This window comes from Salvelinus fontinalis, chromosome 9, assembly GCF_029448725.1.
Source record: "Salvelinus fontinalis isolate EN_2023a chromosome 9, ASM2944872v1, whole genome shotgun sequence".
In the NCBI taxonomy this organism is placed as follows: Eukaryota; Metazoa; Chordata; class Actinopteri; order Salmoniformes; family Salmonidae; genus Salvelinus; species Salvelinus fontinalis.
Window position 1 is genome coordinate 28,782,120 of NC_074673.1, and position 27,503 is coordinate 28,809,622.

A 27,503-nucleotide genomic window follows, 5' to 3' on the forward strand; every position below is an offset into this window, starting at 1 on the left:
CACAAATCTCGGTTTACATTGGCGCCATGTTCAGAAATGCCTCCAAAATATCCAGAGAAATTGCAGAGAGCCACGTCAAATAACAGAAATACTCATCATAAACTTTGAAAGTTTGCAATAATCTGAGACGGCGCTCAAACATAACAACATTTCTCCGCCATGTTGGAGTCAACAGAAATAAGAAATTACATCATAAATATTCCCTTACCTTTGATCATCTTCATCAGAATGCACTCCCAGGAATCCTAGTTCCACAATAAATCGTTGTTTTGTTCGATAATGTCCATTACTTATGTCTAAGTAGCTACTTTTGCTAGCATGTTTAGTGCACATGTCCAAACGCTCGCGCAAATGCAGGCGAACTCGGACGAAAACTTCTAAAAGTTATATAACAGGTCAAATAAACTGGTCAAACTAAGTAGAGAATCAATCTTCAGGATGTTGTTATCATATATATCCAATAACGTTCCAACCGGAGCATTCCTTCATGTCTGTAGAAGTTATGGAACGCAAGGCGATATCATGAGGAAAGCGCGTGACCAGGAACTGGCATTCTGCCAGACCAATGACTGAAACACCTCCCATCCGGCCCCACATCACACTAGAGGCTTCATTCCATGTTCTAAAGACTGTTGACATCTAGTGGAAGTCGTAGGAAGTGCAAACAGATCCATATCTTCCTGGGAATTGAATCGGCGATGAGTTGAACATTGACCAGTCTCAGAATTCTCACTTCCTGTTTGGATGTCTCTCAGGGTTTTGCCTGCCATATGAGTTCTGTTATACTCACAGACATCATTCAAACAGTTTTAGAAACTTCAGAGTGTTTTATATCCAATCGTAATAATAATATGCATATATTAGCATCTGGGACAGAGTAGGAGGCAATTCATCCAAAAGTGAAAATGCTGCCCCATATCATAAAGAAGTTAAGCTGCTCTGACAGCTGACGCTTAAAGTTAGTGAGGAAGATGTAAGTCTCCAACTTCAGTGATTTTTGCAATTCGTTCCGGTCATTGGCACCAGAGAACTGGAAGGAAAGGCTGCCAAATTAGGTGTTGGCTTTGGGGATGACCAGTGAAATATACCTGCTGGAGCGCATGCTACGGGTGGGTGTTGCTATGGTGACCAGTGAGCTGAGATTAGGCGGAGCTTTACCTAGCAAAGACTTATAGATGACCTGGAGCCAGTGGGTTTGGCGACAAATATGGAGCGAGGACCAGCCAACGAGAGCATACAGGTCGCAGTGGTGGGTAGTATATGGGGCTTTGGTGACAAAACGGATGGCACTGTGATAGACTACATCCAATTTGCTGAGTAGGGTGTTGGAGGCTATTTTGGAAATGACATCGCCGAAGTCGAGGATCGGTAGGATAGTCAGTTTTACGAGGGTATGTTTGGCAGCATGAGTGAAGGATGCTTTGTTGCGAAATAGGAAGCTGATTCTAGATTTAATTTTGGATTGGAGATGCTTAATATGAGTCCCGACAACAGGCCCTCCGATTTGACACACTGAACCCTATCTGAGAAGTAGTTAGTGAACCAGGCGAGGCATTCATTTGAGAAACCAAGACTGTTGAGTCTGCCGATAAGAATACGGTGGTTGACAGAGTCGAAAGCCTTGGCCGGGTCGATGCAGACGGCTGCACAGTACTGTCTTTTATCAATGGCGATTATGATATCGTTTAGGACCTTGAGCGTGGCTGAGGTGCACCTATGACCAGCTCTGAAACCAGATTGCATAGCAGAGAAGGTACGGTGGGATTCGAAATGGTCGGTGATCTATTTGTTAACTTGGCTTTCGAAGACTTTAGAAAGGCAGGGCAGGATGGATATCGGTCTGTAACTGTTTGGGTCTAGAGTGTCTCCCCCTTTGAAGAGAGGGATGACCGCGGCTGCTTTCCAATCTTTATGAATCTCAGACGATACGAAATAGGTTGAACAGGCTAGTAATAGAGGTTGCAACAACGGCGGCGGATAATTTTAGAAAGAGAGGGTCCAGATTGTCTAGCCCAGCTGATTTGTAGGGATCCAGATTTTGCAACTCTTTCAGAACATCAGCTGTCTGGATTTGGGTGAAGGAGAAGGGGGGGGGGGGGGGCTTGGGCCACTTGCTGCGGGGTTACAAAGCTGTTGGCCGAGTTTGGGGTAGCCAGGTGGAAAGCATGGCCAGCCATAGAGAAATGCTTATTGAAATTCTCGATTATCGTGGATTTATTGGTGGTGACAGTGTTTCCTAGCCTCAGTGCAGTGGCAGCTGGGAGGAGGTGCTCTTGTTCTCCATTTACGATGGTGAGGAAAGCACTTTTAAAGAACAACCAGGCATCCTCTACTGACGGGATGAGGCCAATATCCTTCCATGATACATGGGCCAGGTCGATTAGCAAGGTCTGCTCGCAGAAGTGTTTTAGGGAGGGTTTGACAGTGATGAGGGGTGGTCGTTTGACCGCGGACCCATAACTGACGCATGCAATGAGGCAGTGATCACTGAGATCCTGGTTGAAAACAGCAGAGGTGTATTTGGAGGGCAAGTTGGTTAGTATGATATCTATGAGGGTGCCCATGTTTACGGATTTGGGGTTGTATCTGGTAGGTTCCTTGATAATTTGTGTGAGGTTGAGGGCATCTAGTTTAGGTTGTAGGACGGCCGGGGTGTTAAGCATATCCCAGTGTAGGTCACCTAACAGTACGAACTCTGAAGATAGATGCAAGGCAATCAATTCACATATTGATTGCACCCCACCTAAGACTTTTGACAGTTGTTGTCAAATTAGCAAGAAACGTGGGATATGGATTGAACTGGTGACCTTTCTGTTGCCAAGCAACATATTAACCTCTAGAACGGTGGTGGATTGTCTTCCTTTGGAAATCATATCCTGATTTGTCAAAAGTTTTGTTGTGGTTTTGATAGTGTTGCCCTTACACATTGTTTTAATAGGGATGATCTCCCCTGAGCAAGGCAGTCTAAGATAAAGGAATCTTGCTATGGAGCTGTATGGTAGCATAGCCTACATCAACAGGCTTACTCGCAAAATTAGTACCACATGGCTGAATACATGTTTAATACATGTCTTTTAAATCTCAGGAACTGTCTTTATTTTCCCCCAGCATATGCGACTTGGCATAATCAACAGCATTTTCCAAGAAGCATTGTGAATAAATTTAGCTCCAACATACCGAAGGCCTATTTCAAGGCAATGACTAGGAAAGCATTGTTGCTGAACAATTTGTGCCTTCACTGAAGAATTGCTGAAACGCCTAAGATAGGAAGAGTCTCAGGCTGGCTCTGCCTTTCTCTTCAGTCATTATTTTCCTCTCAGCCTCTGTAGCCTGCCGCTGGGTACACAGTTAAACTACCAGGCCCTTTTGACATGAGGCCTACTCCATGGGGGCCTAGCCGGCCCACAAAACCAGACCAGGGGAAAAGGAAAGAGACTAAATGCTGGAATCCATCCAGATTTGATCACTGTCAATAGTCCTACATCTAATGATGATCATCTCGTAGCTACTCTAACACTACACCAGTATATAGTTGGTATTGTAACGGGTGGTACAGCATAGCAGAATCTCTCAACTCAATGTTTATTTGAAGAAAAACTTGGATCAATGAACTTAAACAGAATTATGACGTCTTCAACATGTAGATTTGCAACATTTATTTCTGTAATTTACTAGATACAGTTAATAAATAAAGTCGCTATACTAACTACACATCTGGAATGAAGTGATGTTATTTTATAAAGCTACCAATCGGGTTATGGTTGATACGATGATACAATATACTTTATTGTCCATTTACATGGAAATTCATTTTGTGATGTCAGCATTCAAATACACAAACACAACATATTACATGCAGTACGAAAAACTGGAAAGCTAGTACACAAGTCACACATTTACATTTTCACATATTCAAAGTCTCTGTGGCCTACTGTCCGACCGTGTGTTTGGCCTGCATCTGTCCTATGTCCCACTGTTCAGCAGTCTGGTGGCTGATGGAATGAAACTTACTTTATTCCTATTGTTACTGAACAGTGGGACCCTTAATCTCCTTCCGGGGGTGCAGCAAGCTTGTGCGTGGGTCTTCTATGATGCGCTTGGCCTTGTCCCTTGCCCATTTCTCATAGAAGCCCTGAAGCCCCCTGCACTGCAACCAGCAGAGCTAGGACCCCATGTTCACAGTCCGACTGAGGATACTCCTTATTAGCCACTGTGATCTATTTGGCATGGAGAGATGGAAGAGCGGACATCAAATGGATTTGCACCTGTACACTAGCCGTGGCTTTCCATTTAATGGTAAAGAAGGGTTGTGTGTATATTACCAAAGGAATACTATACAGCACATGGGGAATAAAAACAAATACTCAATTTTGTGTAAGCCTGTAATCTTGAGATCTGTAAGGAATGATATGAATTAAAGACAATTGCAACGATTTTGCCTTTTGGTAGGCCGTTATTGTAAATAAGAATTTGTTCTTAACTGAGTTGTCTAGTTAAATAAAAATGAAATACATGAATAAATAAAAACGCTGCAGGGCTGTTTGTTGGACAGTTAATCATATGACTATGCTGAAAATGTACATTGACCCCCTTTATTATTTATTTATCGTAATTGTTTTGTACTGGCTCTATGCACTCTCACTAGACTACCCATACACTCACACACTACACTGACACTCCAACACACACACACTATATACTGTATGCTCTCACACACCCAAAACACACACAGAGAAACACTGTCACACACCAAAAATGCTTTGCTTTGTAATGAACCTATCCTCTACATTGAATCTCTATGGGGAAATCAGTCAATTACTGCATTGCTGGGACATGAAATGCATGTACTGTATGCTAGCCTCATTGTTATGTACTGTACCAGTATGAGATCATCCTCCCTTGAATACAGAGCACCACTGCAGGGCACAAATGGATGTTGCCCTGCATGTATTAGCTGACAATATTTTGGAAGGGAAGCCATAAATATTTCTTAGCAGTAGTGTGACTTCCAAAATAAACCCAGTAAGAAAGACTAGTTGATCCTAAAGCAGGAACAGTTATATTGGGAACAATATAGGCCAGGTTTTTTTCTGCACTCCCACAAATGTGCACAAGTTTCAAACACTTAATACTTCATAATCATTTCCATGCAGGAGTTTCAGAAAGTGTTTAATATCGAGCCTGCATTATGATGAATAGGACTGTCTATTGGCCTGTATTCTGGTGTTTATTTAGTCATGTCTAAGGCCAGGTGCGTGAGGAGAAAGATAACACAGAATAAGGGAATGCTATGATGTAAGACCACATTTGCTCAGCAACAGTCAATGAATCCAGTATAGCCATGATTATTTTGGCTTGAAATTAAGACAAAGTCACAGGGCATTTTTCCCCTTTCTTTTTTGATTTGTCTGGTTTATAAGCCCCAGCAACAAAGACATTCACGGTTAACTGATATCTTCCTGTTCATGGGTATTCAAAACCCCACATCACAGCCAAAACAAAACAATAAAATCAATTGTAGTTGACTTTCCTTGCAATGCATTCTAAATCTCCAGGCTAACACTTGGCTGGACAAATAGTGCATGAACACAGCTTTTGTTCCAGATAACGTTACATAACAGACTCTTGCGTTTTTTTCTTCTAAATTACAGTCAATCTTATGCTCGATTTACCAACATGGCCTGGATCAAAATCAAATGCCAAGAGTCAGAAACATCACCAACCAACCAGAAAACTACTTTGGCCCTAGCGTCTCATAATATTTTTTCTTGCCTTTGCTGCTAGCTTTCCAGTCGATTGCCGTTCCTCCTAGTTTCAGCTCTGTTGTTGTTTTCTCTCTTCTAGAGGAGGAACGTCCACCTGCTGTTGAGTGTGTTGCTGTTGGCTGCCTGGGGGGCTGTTCTGCTGGCATACCGCCTCTACTGGATGGGTAACAAACCGCCCAACTTCTCCAACTCAGACAACCCAGCGGGGGATTCCCCATCCCTCCTCACTCGGACTCTAACCTTCCTCTATCTGCCCGCCGTCAACATGTGGCTTCTCTTGTGCCCAAACACCCTGAGCTTCGATTGGTCTATGGACGCCCTGCCTCTGATCAGAAGCATCGCCGATTGGAGGAACCTTCATACTTTGGCCTTCTATGTGGGACTGCTCCTTCTGGCTTGGTTTGGGCTTCACACCCGCCAGGTCAAGGGCAAGGAGACCAACGGAAAAGCCCATCATGTAACCAACGGGAATGGGAGGTCCCACACCAATGGACACAGCTGCCACCACCCCGATGTTTCCAACCACACAAACTCTGAAACAGAGCCTCACACTGCTAGTGCACAGAACGGTACCAAAAAGCACTACATCACCAGGACTCCACTGCCCACCACTGAAAACGTAGTGGTGTTCTCCTTGGGCCTATTGGCCGTCCCTTTCCTCCCTGCCACCAACCTGTTCTTCTACGTGGGCTTTGTGATAGCAGAGAGGGTACTGTACATCCCCAGTATGGGCTTCTGTCTGCTGCTGGCGGTGGGGCTGAGGGCCCTGTACGTACGGCTGAGGTGGAGCTCCTCCAGGACTGTGGTGGTGTACTGTAGCGTTGCCCTGGTCCTACTGTTTGGGGTTAAAACAGTGCTGAGGAACCAAGACTGGCAGAACGAGGAGATGCTCTACAAGTCAGGAATATACTTTAACCCTGCTAAAGGTAATACACAGACAGATCGACACACACAGACACACTCCCTCACTCACACACTCACACACTCACACAACATTTCAGACTATGACGTTTCTATAGCCTGAGTGTGCTTTTAAAAGGTGTTCAACAGGCTAGTGTGTGTCATGTCAGATGAGCTTTCATGACTTCTGCACTGAATAATGTAGCTTAGAGCTGCCTGAAAAAGGTCCTACTTAGACAGCCTTCTTCACTTTAACATTCTCACATAATATATTTACAGGTTGACTGTATGACCTAAAGTAGCATCACGTTAAGTGATAGCTACTTCCTGGGATTGAACGAAAGTGTGATTTTCAAGATGTAATTAAAAAATATATCTAAGTCAGTTAAGAACAAATTCTTATCTACAATGACGGCCTACCCCGGACAATGCTGGGCCAATTGTGCGCCGCCCTATGGGATTCCCAATCACGGCCAGTTGTGATACAGCCTGGAATCGAACCAGGGTCTGTAGTGACACCTCTTGCACTGAGATGCAGTGCCTTAGACCGATGCACCACTCGGGAGCTCTTGAGGATTCATGAGTGTTAAGTGCTACCTGTTAAGTTGTTTACAGTATGTCTACTTCCAGACAGTTTATCCTCTCCAGGCAGTATATCATGGCTGAAGGACCTTTCAACACAAGGCCTCCATTGTAAACCTACTAAATCCCTCACTATGGGCAGACTACAGTTTCTCTCCTTTTTACTTTTGGAGGGCATCTTCACTGACATCCCTGCTTGACTGGCAATGAGGGGAAACTAGAATACTTGAATAATCAAACATTCAAATTCAGGGTCATCCAAAGATAATACTGAATAACTAGTAGTGTACTAGTGTTATTCTTGAGATAGTGATCCCGGGCTAGGGACAGATGTAACGGCTGGACATGTTGCGGCAGCTATGTTCCTTCCCTGGCTCACTGTCCTCATACCATTTGTGAGTCTGAAATAGTGACACGCTCGTTAAGCATTGAGAATGAGTTCTGTGAGAAAGCACAGTAAAAGAGACCTAACAAATTCACAGTGGATGGTAACACCACTCAGAACATTTTCTGTTCTAGCATATTTATTTTAAAATGTTTAATATTGTGTTTCCAATAAAGTTATTGTCTTTTTTTCTCTGCTTTGCTTTGCTAATATTGAATTTGAGACTTTTGAGATATCTCACTCAGATGCCTTAACTAATAAATAATGCACAGCTCAAAGGAGCCTTTGGCATATGTGAGCACTCGATACATTTGAATGAAATGCTACATGGGTAACCCGGTAACTACTATAAGCTCTATTTTACTTTCCCCTCCTATACAGCCATCAGGAGAACAAGAAGAAACCGTGTCTAATGGGATGATTTTTCTCTGTCAGGCCTGTTCACAGTGCTCATACTGTTGCCCCAGTGTGCCCTGGCTTCAGCTGTACTGTATGTAGACACAGTTAAATAGTGTATAAGCCCATATGTATACATGATGGATTCCAACTGCCCATACTAAGCAGTATAGATTTAGTTTTCAAGCTAAAATATTGAAGGGGAACACTATTCAGTCAATTTGGTTGTCAGGCTATGTGCATTTTCCTCTATATGTGAGGTAAAGCATTAATCGATGTAGATGTAGGAAAATAGAATATATAATTACCACTTGACAACTGAAAATTGTCTACCAGATTAATTCCTATAATTTTCACTATTATGACATTTCAAGACCCAATTTACCTGTCAATTATTCTGCAATCTATTTTACAGTAATGCCATTAATCTACTATGGAGTGTCAGGGTGAGCCATTGTTTTCTTCTTTTTCTGTTAGGGTATAATTGGGCTCTTTGACACACTAACTCCCAGGTGCGCCATCAACTCTATCTGTCCTCAGTCTCTAAGCCCAGTAGTTCAGTAGCAGCAGATATGCCCTCTGTTTTAGCCTGCACAATGTCCTCTGAGGAGGGTCAAAACAAGCCTGGTCCCAGATCAGTTTGTACTGTCTTACCAACTCTATACATAGCCTATGTTCATTGTTTGACTTGACATTTGACATGATGAGGCAAGACAGTACAAATAGATCTGGGACCAGGCTAGATAACAAACCGTAAACCCAGGAAGTGATAGTGTGTCCAAAAGGGGCGAGCAGCCATGTTGGTTGACCCTGTTAACCTTAATTACTTTATTCCTCCCTCTATCAGCATGGGGCAACCTTGGGAATGTCCTGAAGAACCAGGGCAAGATGGCGGAGGCGGAGCAGGCATACAGGAATGCCCTCTACTACCGCAGGAACATGGCAGACATGCTGTATAACCTGTGAGTGTCTATAGACTCTGTATGCATACATGAGCAGGACTGTCTCTCCTTACACACACACACACACACACACACACACACACACACACACACACACACACACACACACACACACACACACACACACACACACACACACACTCACACACACACACACACACACACACACACACACACACACACACACACACACACACACACACACACACACACACACACACACACACGCAGGGGCGGACTGGCCATCTGGCATTTCGGGCAATGCCAGATGGACTGGTCCATTTTTTGCCTCGAGGGGAAAAAAGAGCCGATGTGTTAGAAATACGGGTCCGATTTCTGCCTCCAGTCTGTTCCGGCACACACGACTGTCTAATGATCAGTGGTCTTCACAGAGAGATAATGGTGCTTTGTATTCCCCTGGGTGCTGTTTCTGTGACAGTAGGTTATTAATCATGCTGTGTCAGCCCGAGGGGAGGACAACAGGAAGCACACACTCAATACTCAACACTAGCCCCAAGGGCTTTAGATGTTACTCAACAGATCCTTAAATTATTTACAGAATTAGATTGTTTAGAACAGAACTAGAGATTTGGTAGCACTACATTTTACAGTACTGTATTTACTAGGAAACTGTATTACATTTAGTTGTCTTATGTTATGTTATTCAGTCTTAACAGACACACACTTCTGTTGAGATTTGTAACCATGAGAGTCCTTAACTTTCTCTGTTGCAGTGGTTTGCTGCTACAAGAAAACAACAAGTTCTCTGAGGCACTCCACTACTATAAGCTGGCCATTGGGAGCAGACCAACTCTGGCTTGTAAGTACCACCGCTCTTTTTATTGACAATTTCAAACTCTTGTGTTTGCACAGCGCAGGTGTCCAGGCATCTGCCAATGGGGGAGGGAGGGCACAGACAAGCTTGCTCCATTACTGGATGAATGATTGAACACAGCCTGTAGATGGGTGTTCAATGACCACTCATGTCAACAGATTAAATTATTACACAATTGTATTTATTATGAATCCAGTTCAAAGTCAGAGCCTCTCCCTCTCCCCCTTTCTCCATCTCCCCCTTTCTCCCTGTCCCCTTTCTCCCTCTCTCCCTCTCCCCCTTTCTTCTCTCCCCCTTTCTCCCTCTTTCTCCATCTCTCCCTCTCTCCATCTCTCCCTCTCTCCATTTCTCCCTCTCTCCCCTTCTCTCCTTATCCCCCAATGGTGGTAGTTTTCCTTGAGTCTTACCTTGAGGAAACTCGTTCAAGCATGCTTCCTGCTAGCTCATTACTGTATCAGTAAGGTTCAGCTGTCAAACTGCCTGCTTAGCAGAAGTCACTCTCACCCTCCACTGGTCATGTGCTAAATTATTCCCCTATAGATTTCTATATTAACTGATCACCGACAAGCGGTGGAGTCCTTTCCTTTGTCTCCCAAAGTGTAATTAATAATTATGAATGTAATCAGATGATGATCACACTTTGTAGTTCTCGTTCATTATGCAATGATCCTATCTGTTACTGCCGATAACTAAATTAATGAGTTACCTAAAGCGGTGGTGGGGGGTAATGGAAGTGAAGGTATGAGAGTCAGTCAGATAATAAAAGTCATTTGTCAAGGTTGTACCATAATTCAGTGTGTTTAGCTGGCAACTGGTACAACGTAGAATCTGTTCATTAGCAATTCCAAAGTGGCAGCTTCATGATGATACTCTAATGATATCCAGTTCCATTCCCACTGCTCTCATGTCCATTCTCTTTCAGACACACATCCTTTATGGGAACTGTCTTCAGAAACACTCTAGCCAGGGGGATATATGCAATTTATTCCTACAAAAGGATTGTTGATTGGACCAGTTCACTTTGGATGGATGAAGGACAGAGAGAACTGTGGATAGGGGCTAGGTTGAACTTTAGTCTAGCGTACAGTTCATCTTGGCATGCCGATGTACACATACAGTATTAGTGGAGCAACGACCACCCCATACACTCCCTTCCACATTCCATCCCCATGAGTGTTCAATATGTATTGGCACCCCATGGATGCGGCAGCCAATTGATCCACAGTGGCTGGCCAATTTATTCAGAAAGAAGTTTGATAATGACTAGTTTCAGCCCCATAGAGCCTAATTACTATCTGGCTGCATGTTGATTACGTAATGGATCACCTAAATGTCTCTCATTCCCCCCTGCAGCCGCCTACTTGAACACAGGGATCGTCCTGATGAACCAGGGGCGACTGGACGAAGCCAAGAGGACCTTCCTAACCTGCGCCGACATCCCTGACGAGAACCTGAAGGACCCCCACACCCACAAGAGCTCCGTCACCAGCTGCCTGTACAACCTGGGAAAGCTGCTCCATGAGCTGGGGCACCAGGAGGTAGGATAGGGGAGCAGACAGGAGCAGACAGACACACCAAACATATTCACAGGAACACACACACTAATCATACACCAACAGGTCTAAAAGTGAACCCGTTCTGAGATTGTGGATATTGTCACGAGAAAAGCTCCACTACCCACTGACCTTCTACACTAGTATACCCACTAATTAACCTAACATAGCAGGCGTAAAAGAAAACGCCTGATTGGAGTTCCCGAATATGGTTTTCAGCAGATGAGGAAGCTAGGTTGAATTAGCTGTATCCCTGAAAACCGGATGCATCCAGCTGTTAGCAACTCCGCTAAGCCTACCCACTAAAAGAGCCTAAAGGGAATCACTGCCTCGGGCTTCAGCGAGAGAGAGGCTGTGTGACACTGCACTAGCTCTCTGACTGGCCATGTCAAGGAGAGGATAGATCCTTTCTCCTCCACCAAGTCTTAACCACCTCTTAGTGACCTCTGATTCCATGCTTCCATTCAGCTTGTGAGGGCCCAGGCTGCAGTAGACAAATGACTTGTGGCCCTGGCATGGTTGGCTCCTCGTGCCTAACGGATGGTTCCTTCTGTTTTATTCATTCATAGGAGGCCCTCTCCGTGTATAAAGAAGCAATACAGAAAATGCCAAGACAATTTGCACCTCAGAGCCTCTATAACATGATGGGTAAGTGGCAATTATCTTTCTCTCAAACTAAACACACAAGCTAAGATTTTTTTGTGATGAGAAAAAAGAATGGAATAGAAGATTGGTAGATTGGAGGTGTGGGGGGTACATTTGTAATCATTGTGTCAGCTGTTGGTTGTCAGCTTGGGTCCATGCACGTCTGGCTGAGTTTGTTGAACTTTATTCCACCTGAAGGATTCACAGGGTTGAGTTGCATTGATTGTGGCCAGGGTCTTGAGCTCGTCAGCTGAGCTATGCTTACAGTAAGTATTACCCCTTAGCCCATATTTGTGTAGCAGAGTGTAGACTCTGCTTAAGGCCGTTGGTTTTAGAGGTGCTCTGTTTTCACAACGTGTTATAATTCTCAAGCCAGGATTGGACGTGTAAACCAGCATCAAAGTCGGGTGTGTGGCTCCAGCTCAACGCTCCCATTGAGGCCCCGATGTTGAGGTTTCCACAGCGTGTTAACGATAATAATTGCGCTCCTCGTGTTACAGTCATGTGAAAGCAGCTGCAGACTAAATTGCTGCAGACTAAATTGTGACTTTTGATTTCAAAATGCAATAATTTTCAATTTCAAGTGACCCCCTTAGTACAGTACATTCACCAGTGGAGTCAAATTCAGCTTGACGGAGGTGCTGAGAAATCGTTAGCAAACCGCCTCCCACAGTTTGAAAGCTGTAAGGGCATTAGCAGGGTAGATGTTGCGGCATTTTCCCATATTTCTTGGAGCTGATTTTTACATTACTCTGAGGAGCTCATTTAAATGTTTGGCGCACCTGCTCCTATCTATTTACAATCCAATTCACTTGGGTGCTGCCATTTTGTTTGTCATTCTCAAGAGGGGGAACTTTCGTCAGTGTACATAGCAGTCTGGGTCAAAGTTGGGTCTTTATCTGCCAAAAACCCCCTCCGCTCAAATGGGCAATGGAATGTTCCACTAGATGTGATTTTCAACTCCTTGTAAATTGTGTCTCTAACTATTTTATGTCCATGTCTGTGCTTCCTCATAGACCTCCATCTGAATCTGATGGTAGACTAGAGAGGCACAAAGCCCGTTTGACCACACTCAGTCTTCTGCTGTTACTAGCTCTGCGTTACACCATGTTTGACAAATATGTAGATAAAGCGATTCATGTTGCCCTTATCATAATCATAACAGTCAATGTACAGTATTATATTAGCTGCTGGAAAGGAAATACATGAAGTCTAGGTATTCTGTAACCCAACTAGGACATACAGTAAATGTTTATGCTTATGCAGAACAATTTGAAAGATATCTACTCCAACATAAAGCTGGCTTTCCTTGGATACTTTATATACTTGCTTACAAAAGACTGCATTAACTCTGATCCTTATCATGAGCAAAAATGGAAGTGGGGTCTTATATTTGATACCACTACATGCTTGAGTACCCTGTATTTAGAGGTATATTAAAAGGTCTATTACAGGCCATTGCTAATGAAGAACAGGGGGGACGTCTGTTGATCGTCTCAGAGGTCAGCAGGTCAACATTCATCACCAGACACCTGTTGTTTCGCTCCTGTTTCTTATCAATGGAAATGATTCGCCATAATCCCCAATTTATTATCTCACTTCAATTAGCACTCCTCTCAAAAACGAAAAATATATATAAGACCCCTGTTACAGGTTCATGAGAAACTTATCGCAGTCACGTCCCCTATCCCAGTATTATTCCTGTGACCATTACATTTAAAGCATTGTTTTGGCTTGTGTTTTCCCCAATTACCCGACTATGTCGTGAAATGCAGTTATAATTGGTGTCGGAGCAGGAGAGAGAAAGAAAGAGGGACTGTTTGTTCAGGTGGGGGTAAAGTCTTCAAGGCTGGACGAGGTATCAGATACTGTCTGAAGAATTAGGAAGGGTATTTCTACACATGTCATCAGCAACATATCAGACAATCAGCTCAGGCCAGTCATAGCAAAGGATTGAGTCAGGCCCATGTCTGTTCTCCTACTCTGAAGTACTTTAGACATCCCAAAGAACTCCATCCAACTAACACATGGGGGATCCGAAAATATACCTTAGTTCAATGACTATTTTTATAGGATTGTTGCTAAGCAGGTATTATCAGTTTGTTATAGGATAGAGGATATTAATAAAACATATTGTGATCCTATCTAGGCTTTTAGTGGGACACTATTCAACTGATGCAGACAAATTCAAAAGCCGTCCTTTGCTTTGCGATTTTGTTATGACTCTAGTCCTAGTAAAAGGTCCTTTAGCTAATAAAACACGAGTTTGGTATCGGGTTTCAAAGTGCACTGAAGTGATGGCAGGCCTTTCTGCATGACTACCCTAGCTGTCATTGGATTCCTTAGTAAGACAATGGGAAGACGTGTGGTTCCTTAACCTCTGAACCTTGACCTGACGCCTCACTTCCCCTCACAGGTGAGGCCTACATGAGACTGAACAAGCTGACCGAGGCCAAGCACTGGTACAGAGAGTCCCTGAGAGCCAAGCCAGACCACATCCCAGCACACTTGACCTATGGCAAACTCCTGGCCCTCACGGTAACTTATTCATCATCATCATCATCTTCCTCCTCCTCCTTCTCTTCTTGGCTTTCGTATTCTTATTCTTATTCAGCTCTGCAAGTAGCCTGAGAGTGTGCATGCAGATAATCAATTGCATGTGTGTGTGTGTGTGGGGGGGGGGGGGATCACATTGAGTTTCTCAAGGTGCCCTATCGTCCTGTGGGGATAGCTTCCTGATTGAAACTGATGTCACGGCTGCCCTGTGTTTTTAAAATCTGTTACCAAATCCCATGACTGATTCTTTACAACTGCCTAAACCGGCACTCCATATTGAACCCTAATCAGTTTCACTAACACAGGTTGCAAATGGCTACAGCTAACTAACCAGCCCCTGCAACACATTAGCCCTGAAGGACTGATCTGATGTGGATCCTCCTCTAACTCCGGACCCTACTGCCTTCTGGGCCTCCAGGGCCTTCCGACTACTCAGATGCTATTCACCAAGGTCACGTAGTTGACCTGGGTTGGACTAAGAGGAGAAAGGCTGGTTTGTGTGCTAGGGGTAATTCACTCCACAGGATCCCAGACAAAGACAAAGAGCACATTTATCTTTGTCAATCACTCGTTTACCTTTCTAGGGAATAATGGCTGTAGATGAACATGATCTTTCTCCATATTGACCACCTTGCCAGATGTATTTCCCTGTCTGTAGTCAGTGAGTGGTGGTCAGTTTAACAGCTTAGCAGGCATTTAAGGGAAAAGCTGACATGAACTGGTCTCTTAACAAGAGCCATTAGATACAATCTCTGAAAGGTAGATTTGTCTCATCATTACACCAGGGGAACAACAATATACAATAGAAGAAGAAAAACTTCCCTTGAGTGAGCAGGCAAGGGAAAACACACTGGAGAGTGAAGTAGAGTTGTTTTAGTAAAGAAAGAGATATTGATTTAGAGGAAAGCAGGGAGTTCCGAGCTCATGCGTGTATTCCTCTTCTCTCGATCATCCCTGGAACACAAGTGACGTCATCAGAGTGCGCGGCTCAACACTATGCAGGAAACACTCGTTTTGTTATTTTTGACTAAAACATAACCAATATTCATTAAATATAAATACCGAACTTGTTTTTGCATGTATTCCATGACGCGGTTAGCTTTTAACAGCTGGGACCGCTATTTCTTGTCCCGGAATCCCTCTTAACAGACAGCCTGCTTAACAGAGCCGCTAAGCTGCTAGCCATCAAGCTAAAGAAGTTAGTCCCAGATGAGTTTTGCAATTGGAAATAAATGAACGGTTCCAGCGCTGTAGATACAGATACAAACAACGAGTAGTATCGCCGTCCTGGAGCCTGATCTTCCTGCACTTTTGTCGCTGGGTGTACCTGTGTCTGCGACCGGAGTGCCTACTACTACGATTTCGAAGTCGACGTCAGCAAACCTTGCGTTCCTGCTCTGGATCGAGTGGGGCTTCTCCATTTGTCGGAGGCCTGCACCAGTCCCGGGAGCAACGGGCTCAAGTTATCCTGCCTCTCACCCATCCAGAAAGGGTTCTCTGAATCCTGTGAATGAAGCGTGGGAGTGGACAGATTTCCTCGACCTTCTTGCCAGCCATGATTTTGGGCAGCTCCATGGTTAGAAATATGACCGTTCCTGGTGCAAAAACATCCTATCCCGGAGCTCGAGTAAATTACATTACTAAGCTGCTCCTGAATGTACTACGTCAGGACATGGAAATCGATTCTATCATAGTCCATGTGGGTTTTAATGACATTATGAAGGGCAGTTGAAACTGGATTTTAAAGAGCTGATTGACGCCCTGCTAGACACTAATAAAAGACCCATCATATCTGCCCCTGTGCCCTCTCTGAATCATATCTGGCCCTGTGCCCTCTCTGAATCATATCTGGCCCTGTGCCCTCTCTGAATCATACCTGGATCTGTGCCCTCTCTGAATCATATCTGGCCCTGTGCCCTCTCTGAATCATATCTGGCCCTGTGCCCTCTCTGAATAATATCTGGATCTGTGCCCTCTCTGAATCATATCTGGCCCTGTGCCCTCTCTGAATCATATCTGGCCCTGTGCCCTCTCTGAATCATACCTGGATCTGTGCCCTCTCTGAATCATATCTGGCCCTGTGCACTCTCTGAATCATATCTGGATCTGTGCCCTCTCTGAATCATATCTGGCCCTGTGCCCTCTCTGAATCATATCTGGCCCTGTGCCCTCTCTGAATCATATCTGGCCCTGTGCCCTCTCTGAATCATATCTGGCCCTGTGCCCTCTCTGAATCATATCTGGCCCTGTGCCCTCTCTGAATCATATCTGGCCCTGTGCCCTCTCTGAATCATATCTGGCCCTGTGCCCTCTCTGAATCATATCTGGCCCTGTGCCCTCTCTGAATCATATCTGGATCTGTGCCCTCTCTGAATCATATCTGGCCCTGTGCCCTCTCTGAATCATATCTGGCCCTGTGCCCTCTCTGAATCATATCTGGCCCTGTGCCCTCTCTGAATTGTGGCATTGAGCGCTTTAGCAGGATTCTTTCTCTTCACAACTGGCTAAGTGATTATTGCAGCTCAATGGGTGTAACTTTCATTGACAATTTCAATACCTTTTGGAAACAAAACACATTTTATAAGGAGGATGAGATCCACCCAAATAATGTGGGTTCCTGGATCCTTTCACAGTATTATAAAGCTGCATTGAGACAATGGCTTATCAATGACCCAAGCCCAGCTCAGTTAATCTCTACCATTGTGACGCTGAGTTGTCATAATGCTTCAGCAAATGTACATTATACCAGGGGCGTTGGTAGACACAATGTAAGTAATCTAATTTATGTTCCTCCAGCTAACCTCTGCTGATCCTACAGCTTTTGTATGCAGTAATCATGTGCCTATGAACCGGATTTATACTGTTAGCACTGAGGCGGTGTGCCCTAGTAGGAAGTCCACTGTGTGCAGCTCACCCTGCACAAACATAAATAAGATGTGAATATCTATTTCTGCTAAGCTTCCCAGTAAAGCAATGAAAGCAAGTAAGCATCCCAGAAGAAAAGTTCTCAAAATAGCCCACGTTAACATATGTAGGTTCATGAAATCAATAATTTGCTAGGTACAGATGACATTCATATTCTGACAATCTTTAGAAATCAATTAGATAATACCTTTCATGATACAATGGTAGCAATAAAAGGTTATAAAATGTACAGAAAATACAGGAATGCCAATGGTGGAGGTGTTGCTGTTTTATATTCAGAACCACATTTCTGTAAAGCTTAGAGAGGATCTCATGTTAAATACTGTTGAAGTAATATGGCTACAGGTTCATCTGCCTCACCTAAAGCCCATTCTGATGGGAAGCTGCTATAGACCACCAAGTGCTAACAGTCAGTATCTGGATAACATTTGTGAAATGATTGATAATGTATGTGATATCAACAGAGAGGTGTATTTTCTGGGTGATTTTAAATATTGACTGGCTTTCATCAAGCTGCCCACTCAAGAAATAGCTTCAAACTGTAACCAGTGCCTGCAACCTAGTTCAGGTTATCAGTCAACCTACCAGGGTAGTTACCAACAGCACATGCGTGAAATCATCAACATGTATTGATCACATCTTTATTAATGCTGCAGAAATGTGCTTGAAAGCAGTATCTAGATCCATTGAATGTAGTGATCACAATATAGTAGGCATATCTAGGGAAACCAAAGTTCCAAAGGCTGGGCCTAATATAGTGTATAAGAGGTCATACAATACATTTTGTAGCGATTCCTATGTTGATGTAAAGAGTATTTGTTGGTCCGTGGTGTGTAATGATAAGCAAACAGATGCTGCACTTGACACATTTATGAAATTGCTTATTCCAGTTACTAATGAACATGCAGCCATTAAGAAAGTGACTCTAAAAACGATTAAATCCCTGTGGATTGATGAGTAATTGAAAAGTTGTATGGTTGAGAGGGATGAGGTAAAGGAATGGCAAATAAGTCTGTCTGCACAACCGATTGGCAAACGTATTGCAAATTGAGAAATCATGTGACGAAATGTAATAAAAAGAAGAAGAAACTACACTATGAAACCAAGGTAAATGACAAAAAGAATGATAGTAAAAAGCTTTGGAACACCTTAAATTACATTTTGGGAAATAAGGCAAACTCAGCTCCATCATTCATTGAATCAGATGGCTCGTTCATCACAAGAATGACTGATATTGACAACTACTTTAATGATTTTTTCCTAGGCAAGATTAGCAAACTTAGGCATGACATGCCAGCAACAGACGCTGACACTACACATCCAAGTATATCTGACCATTTTCTGAAAGACAAGTGTTGTAATTTTTAATTCCGTAAAGTAAGTGTGGAAGAGGTGTTTTTTTGTTGTCTATCAACAATGACAAGCCACCGGGGTCTGACAACTTGGATGGAAAATTACTGAGGATAATAGCGGACGATATTGCCACTCCTATCTCCTATCTGGAAAAATGTATGTGTTATGGCTTTACACCCCCTGCTATATATAAATAGTTACCTGTCTAACAGAACACAGAGAGTGTTCTTTAATGGAAGCCTCTCCAACATAATCCAGGTAGAATCAGGAATTCCCCAGGGCAGCTGTCGAGGCCCCTTACTTTTTTCAATCTTTACTAACAACATGAGTAAAGCCAGGCTGTCTATGTATGCGGATGACTCAACATTCTACACGTCAGCTACTACAGCGACTGAAATGACTGCAACACTTAACAAAGAGCTGCAGTTAGTTTCAGAGTGGGTGGAAAGGAATAAGTTAGTCCTAAATATTTCTAAAACTTAAAGCATTGTATTTGGGACAAATCATTCACTAAACCCTAAACCTCAACTAAATCTTGTAATAAATAATGTGGAAATTGAGCAAGTTCAAGTGACTAAACTGCTTGGAGTAATCCTGGATTACTGTCATGATAAAAACATATTGATACAACAGTAGCTAAGATGGGGAGAAGTCTGTTCATAATAAAGCGCTACTCTACCTTCTTAACAGCACTATCAACAAAGCAGGTTTTACAGGCCCTAGTTTGTCGCACCTGGACTACTGTTCAGTCGTGTGGTCAGGTGCCACAAGAGGGACTTGCATTTGGCTCAGAACGTGCTGCCTTGGATGTACACAGAGAGCTAACATTAATAATATGCATGTCAATCTTTCCCGGCTCAAAGTGGAGGAGAGATTGACTTCATCACCACTTGTATTTATGAGAGGTATTGACATGTTGAATGCACCAAGCTGTCTGTTTGAACTACTGTCGCACAGCTCGGACACCCATGCATACCCCACGAGACATGCCACAAGAGGTCTCTTCACAGTCCCCAACTCCAAAACAGACTATGGGAGGCGCCCAGTACTACATAGAGCCATGACTACATGGAACTCTATTCCACATCAAGAAACTGATGCAAGCAGTAAAATTAGATTTAAAAAATAGATAAAAATACACCTTATGGAACAGCGGGAACTGTGAAGCAACACAAACATAGGCACAGACACATGCATACACACACACGATAACATATGCACTATACACACACATACACATGGATATTGTATTGTAGATATGTGGTAGTGGTGGAGTAGGGGCCTGAGTGCACACAGTGTGTTGTGAAATCTGTGAATGTATTGTAATGATTTTAAAATTGTATAAACTGCCTTCATTTTGCTGGACCCCAGGAAGAGGAGCTGCTGCCTTGACATCAGCTTACGGGGATCCATAATAAATACAAATACCAATACAAATCTCAGGCAGAGATCAACAATGGTTTACCCGGGCCTTCTTTCTCCTCTGGGTGTAAATGATGCAACCTCAGGGATGAGGAGAGGAGAGAGCTGTCAGACTTACAGACTCAATAGCCTTGAGATGGTTTTCAAAGAACAGAGCGTAGTGTGAAATGCAGTGGCTCAACCAGTTCTAGCACATATTTGTATCTATGAGGGCCCAGGTGTGTAAGTTGGTAAGAGCTACCTTGAAGATGTTCACTTCACCTTCTACCTCCATCAGCCCCATCGTGACCTCCGGCCTTCCACCATACCACTACCTCTACTGTCTCTTCACTGAAGTTTAGTCTTGATCAAATACCACACCAGGAAAGTGACCCCCACCTCCACTCTCATACCCTTTACACCCACTGTGAGTGATGAGGAAACAGCCTTCCTGTCAAGGGTCCTAAGTTCAGATCCTGGCAGGGGATCGTCGGTTGGGGGAGGAGTTGCGCGCATTGGGGGACAGGGTTTGGCGGTGGAGATTGGTGTCGTTCTCCTGCTGGGCTGACCCCTGTGCACCACATCCGGGACCCCCTGCGGGGAGGGGTGGGTGGAAATGTGTACCATGGTGTTATTGAACTCAGTCATTCACAAGTCATTTCCGGGCCTAATCAGATGCAGGCTCCATTCATAATCACCTTGATGGCTGCCAGAGTGGAAGTACACATCTGTTCCACGTCTGATATCACCGGGAGATTAGGGGGTCAACACTAACAATAAGCTCAGTATGTGTGAAAAGCGGAGATTTCACCTCCATAATAAGTTAATATTGAATAGGAAGTGGATATGGGTGGTGGGAGACAGACAGACAGACAGACAGACAGACAGACAGACAGATAGAAAGGCCCACAGAGCTGTTTCTTCCATCCATTCAAACACTGCAGGCTGTCAGGCCATCTATCAGCATTGATCACACATATTTAATAAGAATCTCTCTCTGCTGCTGTTGCTGTGGGCTGATGTGCTGCACAGCCAGTTTAAGAACCTACTAGGATGCATACAAACCGCCACTTTCCCCCCACACACTAAATAATGTTTTGGATACCTGACAGTTGTGAGGGGGAAAGCTAATGAGCTCTAATGTTGAAATTGTGATGTTCGTTAGCAGTCTAGGCATGAAACTGGATTTCATTGAACAAGCCACTCAGGAATAGAACTCCTCTAAGCCTGATAATGCACACACAGGTGTGTGGAAGCACCTGCGGTAACTGAGGTAATTAAGCAATTAACATTCCATTATGCTTAGGGTCATGTACGAAAATCCTGGGCAGGCCATTATTTTGGTTACCATGGCTATGCCTCCATAGAATGACAATGCCCCAATCCACAGAACACAAGAGGTCACTGAATGGTTTGATGAGCATGAAAACGATATAGTCCTCCCAGTCACCAGATCTAAACCCAATTGACTACTTTTGGGAGATTCTGGAGCAGTGTCTGAGAGCATTTTTTTCACCACCAAACAAAACACAGAATTATGGAATTTCTTGGGTAGAAAGGTGTCACATCCCTCCAATAGAGTTCCAGACACTTGTAGAATCTATGCCAAGGTGCATTGAATCTGTTCTGGCTCGTGGCCCAACGCCCTATTAAGACACTTTATGTTGGTGTTTCCTTTATTTTGGCAGTTACCTGTGTGTACCACATGATTCAAATCCACACAAACAATGAGAGCCAGTGCATTAAAATGTCATAATGTGGTTTCCTGACAAGCTTTTTGTTTGAACTTCAATAAATAGAAATATGCTGATGTTATGACTATTCCAGCTGCTCCTCAGCTGAGCGCTTTGTACTATTTGTGAATTTGAGCGCATTGAGCTGCATTAAACATATAATTCAATGTTCCATCTCATCAATGGAGAATACACTCAAATATTTACACTTGGAAATTTTGAGTACTTTTTGAGTTATTGAAGGTAAACCCGGTGAAAAATGTATGAGGCACGGAATCATCCAAATCTGATTTCAGTGTTTGGATAAAGGCTTCTTGTTCAAAGCCTTTGCAATTAAAATTAATGAATTGTGTTCATTCTATATAATGTATTTTGTAAACATAATTTATTCTGGTTACTGGCTTATGTAATATTAAGGGAGCTCTTGCCTCTTTTTGTTCATAATGTGAAATGCTGTGGCATTTCATGTATTTAGGTTTCTATAGGCTTTAATTGATTAATTGAATCTCTATTGTGATCTTCATCTCCATCAGAGTGCAGCTGACACACAGATAAGACCAGCGTTGTGTGTGTAAGACAGAGAGAGGCAGCTGTGTTAGCTGGAGCCTTTGTGTGTTAGTTGTAATCTGATCATGCTCTCTGAGGCCCACGGGGCACTGGCTCCTCTGGGCTCCAATGGGCCCCAATCTGTCACTGCTGCTGCTGCCCCTCATCAGGCTCCAGTCCCCCTGTCTGTCACTCCTTGTGTGACGTAACCCAGAACGACTCTACGCACCCTCTCTCAATCTCTGTGTGTGTGTGCACACATTTCTCTCTCTCTCCCTCTTGTTTCGCTCTCTCTCTTTGTGTGTGTGTTTGTCTCTCTCTCTCTCAGCTGCAGTGGATTAGTCACAGCCTCTGTGTTCAGATATATTTGTACAGATATAAGTGTGTTATTATTAAATGCTCAGACCAGGCAGACAGATGTGCCAAGCATGACATTGTGTACTTTGAGGGTAAATCTTTTTTAGGATGACACAAGGTGTCATATTAAGATTTTATGTTACATTAAGTTTGTGGCTTAGCAAAATCATTATGTATTATAATAAAATGAAAAGCATCTCAACAGCAACAAATACTGACAATTGATTTAATTCCTCTCCCTTCGTAGGGTCAGAAGACTGAAGCAGAGAGGTTCTTTCTGAAGGCCATCCAACTAGACCCCACTAAAGGAAATTGCTATATGCATTACGGTAAGTACTGCCATTCTGGGTCAGTTTCTTTTGATTCACCAACATTATATTAAGGTTATAAATTAAGGAATTATCATGGTCAACACACATCAACACAGTCGTGAAGAAGGCAGGACAATACCTCTTCCCCCTCAGGAGGCTGAAAAGATTTGGCATGGGCCCTCAGATCCTCAAAAAGTTCTACAGCTGCAGCTTTGAGAGCATCTTGACTGGCTGCATCACCACTGGGTATGGCAGCTGCTTGGCATCCGACCACAAGGCGCTACAGAGGGTAGTGCACACGGCCCAGTACGTCACTGTGGCCGACCCCCTGTCAACCAGGACCTCTATACCAGGCGGTGTCAGAGGAAGGCCCTAAAAATTGTCAGACTCCAGCCACCCAAGTTATAGACTGTTCTCTCTGCTACTGCACAGCAAGCAGTACCGATGCACCAAGTCTGGAACCAACAGGACCCTGAACAGCTTCTAAGACTGCTAAATAGTTAGATAAATAGTTAACCAATAGCTAACCGGAATTTCTGCATTGACACTTTTTTCACTAATCTCTTTTGACTCATCACATATGCTGTTGCTTAACATCCGTTGGTTAGTCACTTTATCCCTACCTATATGTACATTTCTACCTTAATAAAGCATGTGACAAATCACATTTTATTTGATACTAAGTCACTTCAAGTTTCCTCTTTGAAATGTGCGTTTGAGAGTGAGTGCCAGTAGAATAATTTGTGGTTACATACATTACATTATCATTCGTAAAATGAAATCATTTTTTTAATTTCTTGATATTTGAAGGAATTGCTCTTACATATTCTTAACCACTCCAATAAAATAAGAGTTGACATATTGAAATCTATCCCTTGCCAGTAGTGTTTCTAAGCTGTAGGTGCTCTGCAATACATTGGTAGTCAGTCTTTCCTTCACATAAGGCCTGTAGCAAGGTCTACATTCACAGCTATTTAGGAAAATATACTTGGTTTCACCCAGTGGTTTGGGAGCATGGTACAGTAGTGGAGCCCACCAAAATCAACAGACTATTAATTCCTCCCAGTTCGTTGCTCCTTCAGTGGTCCACACTCTAGCGTCATTAGGGAGGTCTACAAAGGCCCTGCTCTACATTTCAGCTGCACCTCAGACGTACAGAACTCAGATCTCCAGCCAGGCCTGACGCACATGTAAGAGAAACATTCCTATCACAACCCTACTAATTGGACAAATGGGCCTGAGTGATGGCCAAAGAGTGATGGTACGCTCCACTCGTATCTTGTGTTTCAGCAAATCACTCTTAGGGCTGACAGAGGCTTGCCTATCTCCCCTGGCCAAAGGCAATATTCCCAGCCACTATTCATCCCTCTCTAGGAATACATCCACACGCCGCGTTTTAACATGGTATTCCTATTCTCTCTCCTTTCCTTTCCCCCTCTGGCTGCTCCCAGGTCAGTTTTTGTTGGAGGAGTCTCGTCTGCTGGAAGCTGCTGAGATGGCGGAGAAGGCAGCTCGTCTGGACAGCGGGGAGTTTGATGTGGTCTTCAGCGCAGCCCACATGCTCAGGTGAGTGTTGGATGGGACAGTCACACTGAGAGGGAGGGGAGGGGACAAGGGCTGGAGGAGGGAGGAGACAAGGGCTGGAGGAGGGAGGAGACAAGGGCTGGAGGAGGGAGGAGACAAGGGCTGGAGGAGGGAGGAGACAAGGGCTGGAGGAGGGAGGAGACAAGGGCTGGAGGAGGGAGAAGACAAGGGCTGGAGGAGGGAGAAGACAAGGGCTGGAGGAGGGAGGAGACAAGGGCTGGAGGAGGGAGGGGACAAGGGCTGGAGGAGGGAGGGGACAAGGGCTGGAGGAGGGAGGAGAAAAGGGCTGGAAGAGGGAGAAGACAAGGGCTGGAGGAGGGAGGAGACAAGGGCTGGAGGAGGGAGGAGACAAGGGCTGGAGGAGGGAGGAGACAAGGGCTGGAGGAGGGAGGAGACAAGGGCCGGAGGAGGGAGGAGACAAGGGCCAGAGGAGGGAGGAAACAAGGGCTGGAGGAGGGAGGAGACAAGGGCTAGAGGAGGGAGGAGACAAGGGCTGGAGGAGGGAGGAGACAAGGGCTGGAGGAGGGAGGAGACAAGGGCTGGAGGAGGGAGAAGACAAGGGCTGGAGGAGGGAGAAGACAAGGGCTGGAGGAGGGAGGAGACAAGGGCTGGAGGAGGGAGAAGACAAGGGCTGGAGGAGGGAGGAGACAAGGGCTGGAGGAGGGAGAAGACAAGGGCTGGAGGAGGGAGGAGACAAGGGCTGGAGGAGGGAGAAGACAAGGGCTGGAGGAGGGAGGGGACAAGGGCTGGAGGAGGGAGGAGACAAGGGCTGGAGGAGGGAGGAGACAAGGGCTGGAGGAGGGAGAAGACAAGGGCTGGAGGAGGGAGAAGACAAGGGCTTGAGGAGGGAGGAGACAAGGGCTGGAGGAGGGAGAAGACAAGGGCTGGAGGAGGGAGGAGACAAGGGCTGGAGGAGGGAGAAGACAAGGGCTGGAGGAGGGAGAAGACAAGGGCTGGAGGAGGGAGGAGACAAGGGCTGGAGGAGGGAGAAGACAAGGGCTGGAGGAGGGAGGGGACAAGGGCTGGAGGAGGGAGGAGACAAGGGCTGGAGGAGGGAGGAGACAAGGGCTGGAAGAGGGAGAAGACAAGGGCTGGAGGAGGGAGGAGACAAGGGCTGGAGGAGGGAGGAGACAAGGGCTGGAGGAGGGAGGAGACAAGGGCTAGAGGAGGGAGGAGACAAGGGCTGGAGGAGGGAGGAGACAAGGGCTGGGGGAAGGAGGGAGAGCATCTACTATCTATATGCTTTATTCCAGGGCTTACAGCTCTCCTCTGCCAGTGTGATTTACTTGGCCAGCTGCTGTAATCCCCTTCTCTACTGCAGCGAGCGGTAGCCAGGGAGCTGCCGTCTTGTCTTAGTGCGGCGCGCGGCTACGTGCCTGCCTCTGCTGTTTCTGTCTTATTCATGCGGAGCCAGTTCCAAACCAGATCAAAGTTCAGCAGCGCGGCGTCTGTCTCACAGCTCTCCTGGAAGCTGCAAGGTGCTGTGTTTCAAGGCATAAGGCGCGAGTGCAAATGTGTAAATAGAGGAACATGTCAATTTAGAATATGCCACACAGACTGAGAGAGGATTACTAGAGCCAACAATATTATATTTCCTAGTTTGGAGATTTCCCTTGTTAAGACTTACCATGGTTAATCAGGGGTTTTCTGTGTGAGGATTACTACTGCTGGCTGTGGGAAATTGCGACTACTAAAACAGTTAATGCGATGTCTTGAATCATTGTGCTTCGGGTTCACTTTCTTGACCAAAGACAGAAAGAGGCCATGTCATGCAGCTGTGTATAATGTCTTTATCCAGCTGGTTTTCACAAGGTGTCCCACTGCACAGTGCTATGATCCAGGGGGATGTGCACCACCAGCATCCCAGCCGTCCATGCTTTACAGAGCCTCTTCCAGGGTCAGGACCCCTGGCTGTTAAAGAGGGTCTCAGGCTGGGCTCATTGAGGGACTCCCCACCGCCGTGCTGGCATGGGGTCTCTTTCCTCTGGAACTCATGTTCTTTATGTGTTTGTCTTGGAACCAAGACATGGAAGGCCCTCGGTTGGTGGGGGATACTAGTGAATCTGAACAGGGGTGGGAGAGGTTGGGGAGGAGTCGACTTTAAGATGTGCAAACCTTCTCTTATTGCTCTCTGGGGCTCTTGGTCTTTGACAAGTTTACTTCCTTGCTATCCATTTCCCCCGGCCTTCTTTAAACAATCAGCACATTATTCCAAACCTTCGTCCGGGTCTACAGATCAGTGGCAGCAGCCAGCAGACGAGGCGAGGCGAGGCGAAGGAAAAGGAGAGCAAGGTTGGCTGAGTGCTAACTCCCAGGGGAATGTGCTAATGCTGCCCTTTAAGTGCTCAAATCCCTCTGCAAGCCAGGCTGTGTGGTGTCACATCACTGTTCTGGAAACCCAGATCTGTTTGACAGAAGGAACAAGGAACAATTGAGTAACGTTTGTGTAACAAGTGTGTCTTGTTGCACGAGACAGATGGGCTAGATGTCGTTAGTACACAGATCGTACACTGGCAGTTGATGCTGAAACAATTAGTTAATTAAGTAATCTGTATTATTTCGATTAAGTGATGTGTAGTGTCAGTCGTGTGATTTGTGTGTCTGTGCGTCTGCACCGGGGTTAATAAAGCACATTTAGATTATTTTGGTTCACTCATTATCCCTATTTTCCCTCTGTCTCTTCCTCTCCGGGCTCTTGTAGTTCTCCTCTCTCC

General features: G+C 44.8%; 1 protein-coding gene across 1 annotated transcript in view; it reads left to right on the forward strand.

The window, feature by feature from the left end:
- LOC129862377 (protein O-mannosyl-transferase TMTC2-like) overlaps positions 1-27,503 on the forward strand; it is a 177,062-nt gene that overhangs the window by 120,122 nt on the left and 29,437 nt on the right. Inside the window, exons 3-10 of the mRNA XM_055933976.1 lie at positions 5,845-6,691; positions 8,876-8,990; positions 9,725-9,810; positions 11,179-11,363; positions 11,948-12,026; positions 14,440-14,561; positions 23,142-23,223; positions 24,657-24,771. Of these exons, the coding sequence (XP_055789951.1) occupies positions 5,845-6,691; positions 8,876-8,990; positions 9,725-9,810; positions 11,179-11,363; positions 11,948-12,026; positions 14,440-14,561; positions 23,142-23,223; positions 24,657-24,771 (1,631 nt within the window). The remainder of the gene's footprint in view (positions 1-5,844; positions 6,692-8,875; positions 8,991-9,724; positions 9,811-11,178; positions 11,364-11,947; positions 12,027-14,439; positions 14,562-23,141; positions 23,224-24,656; positions 24,772-27,503) is intronic.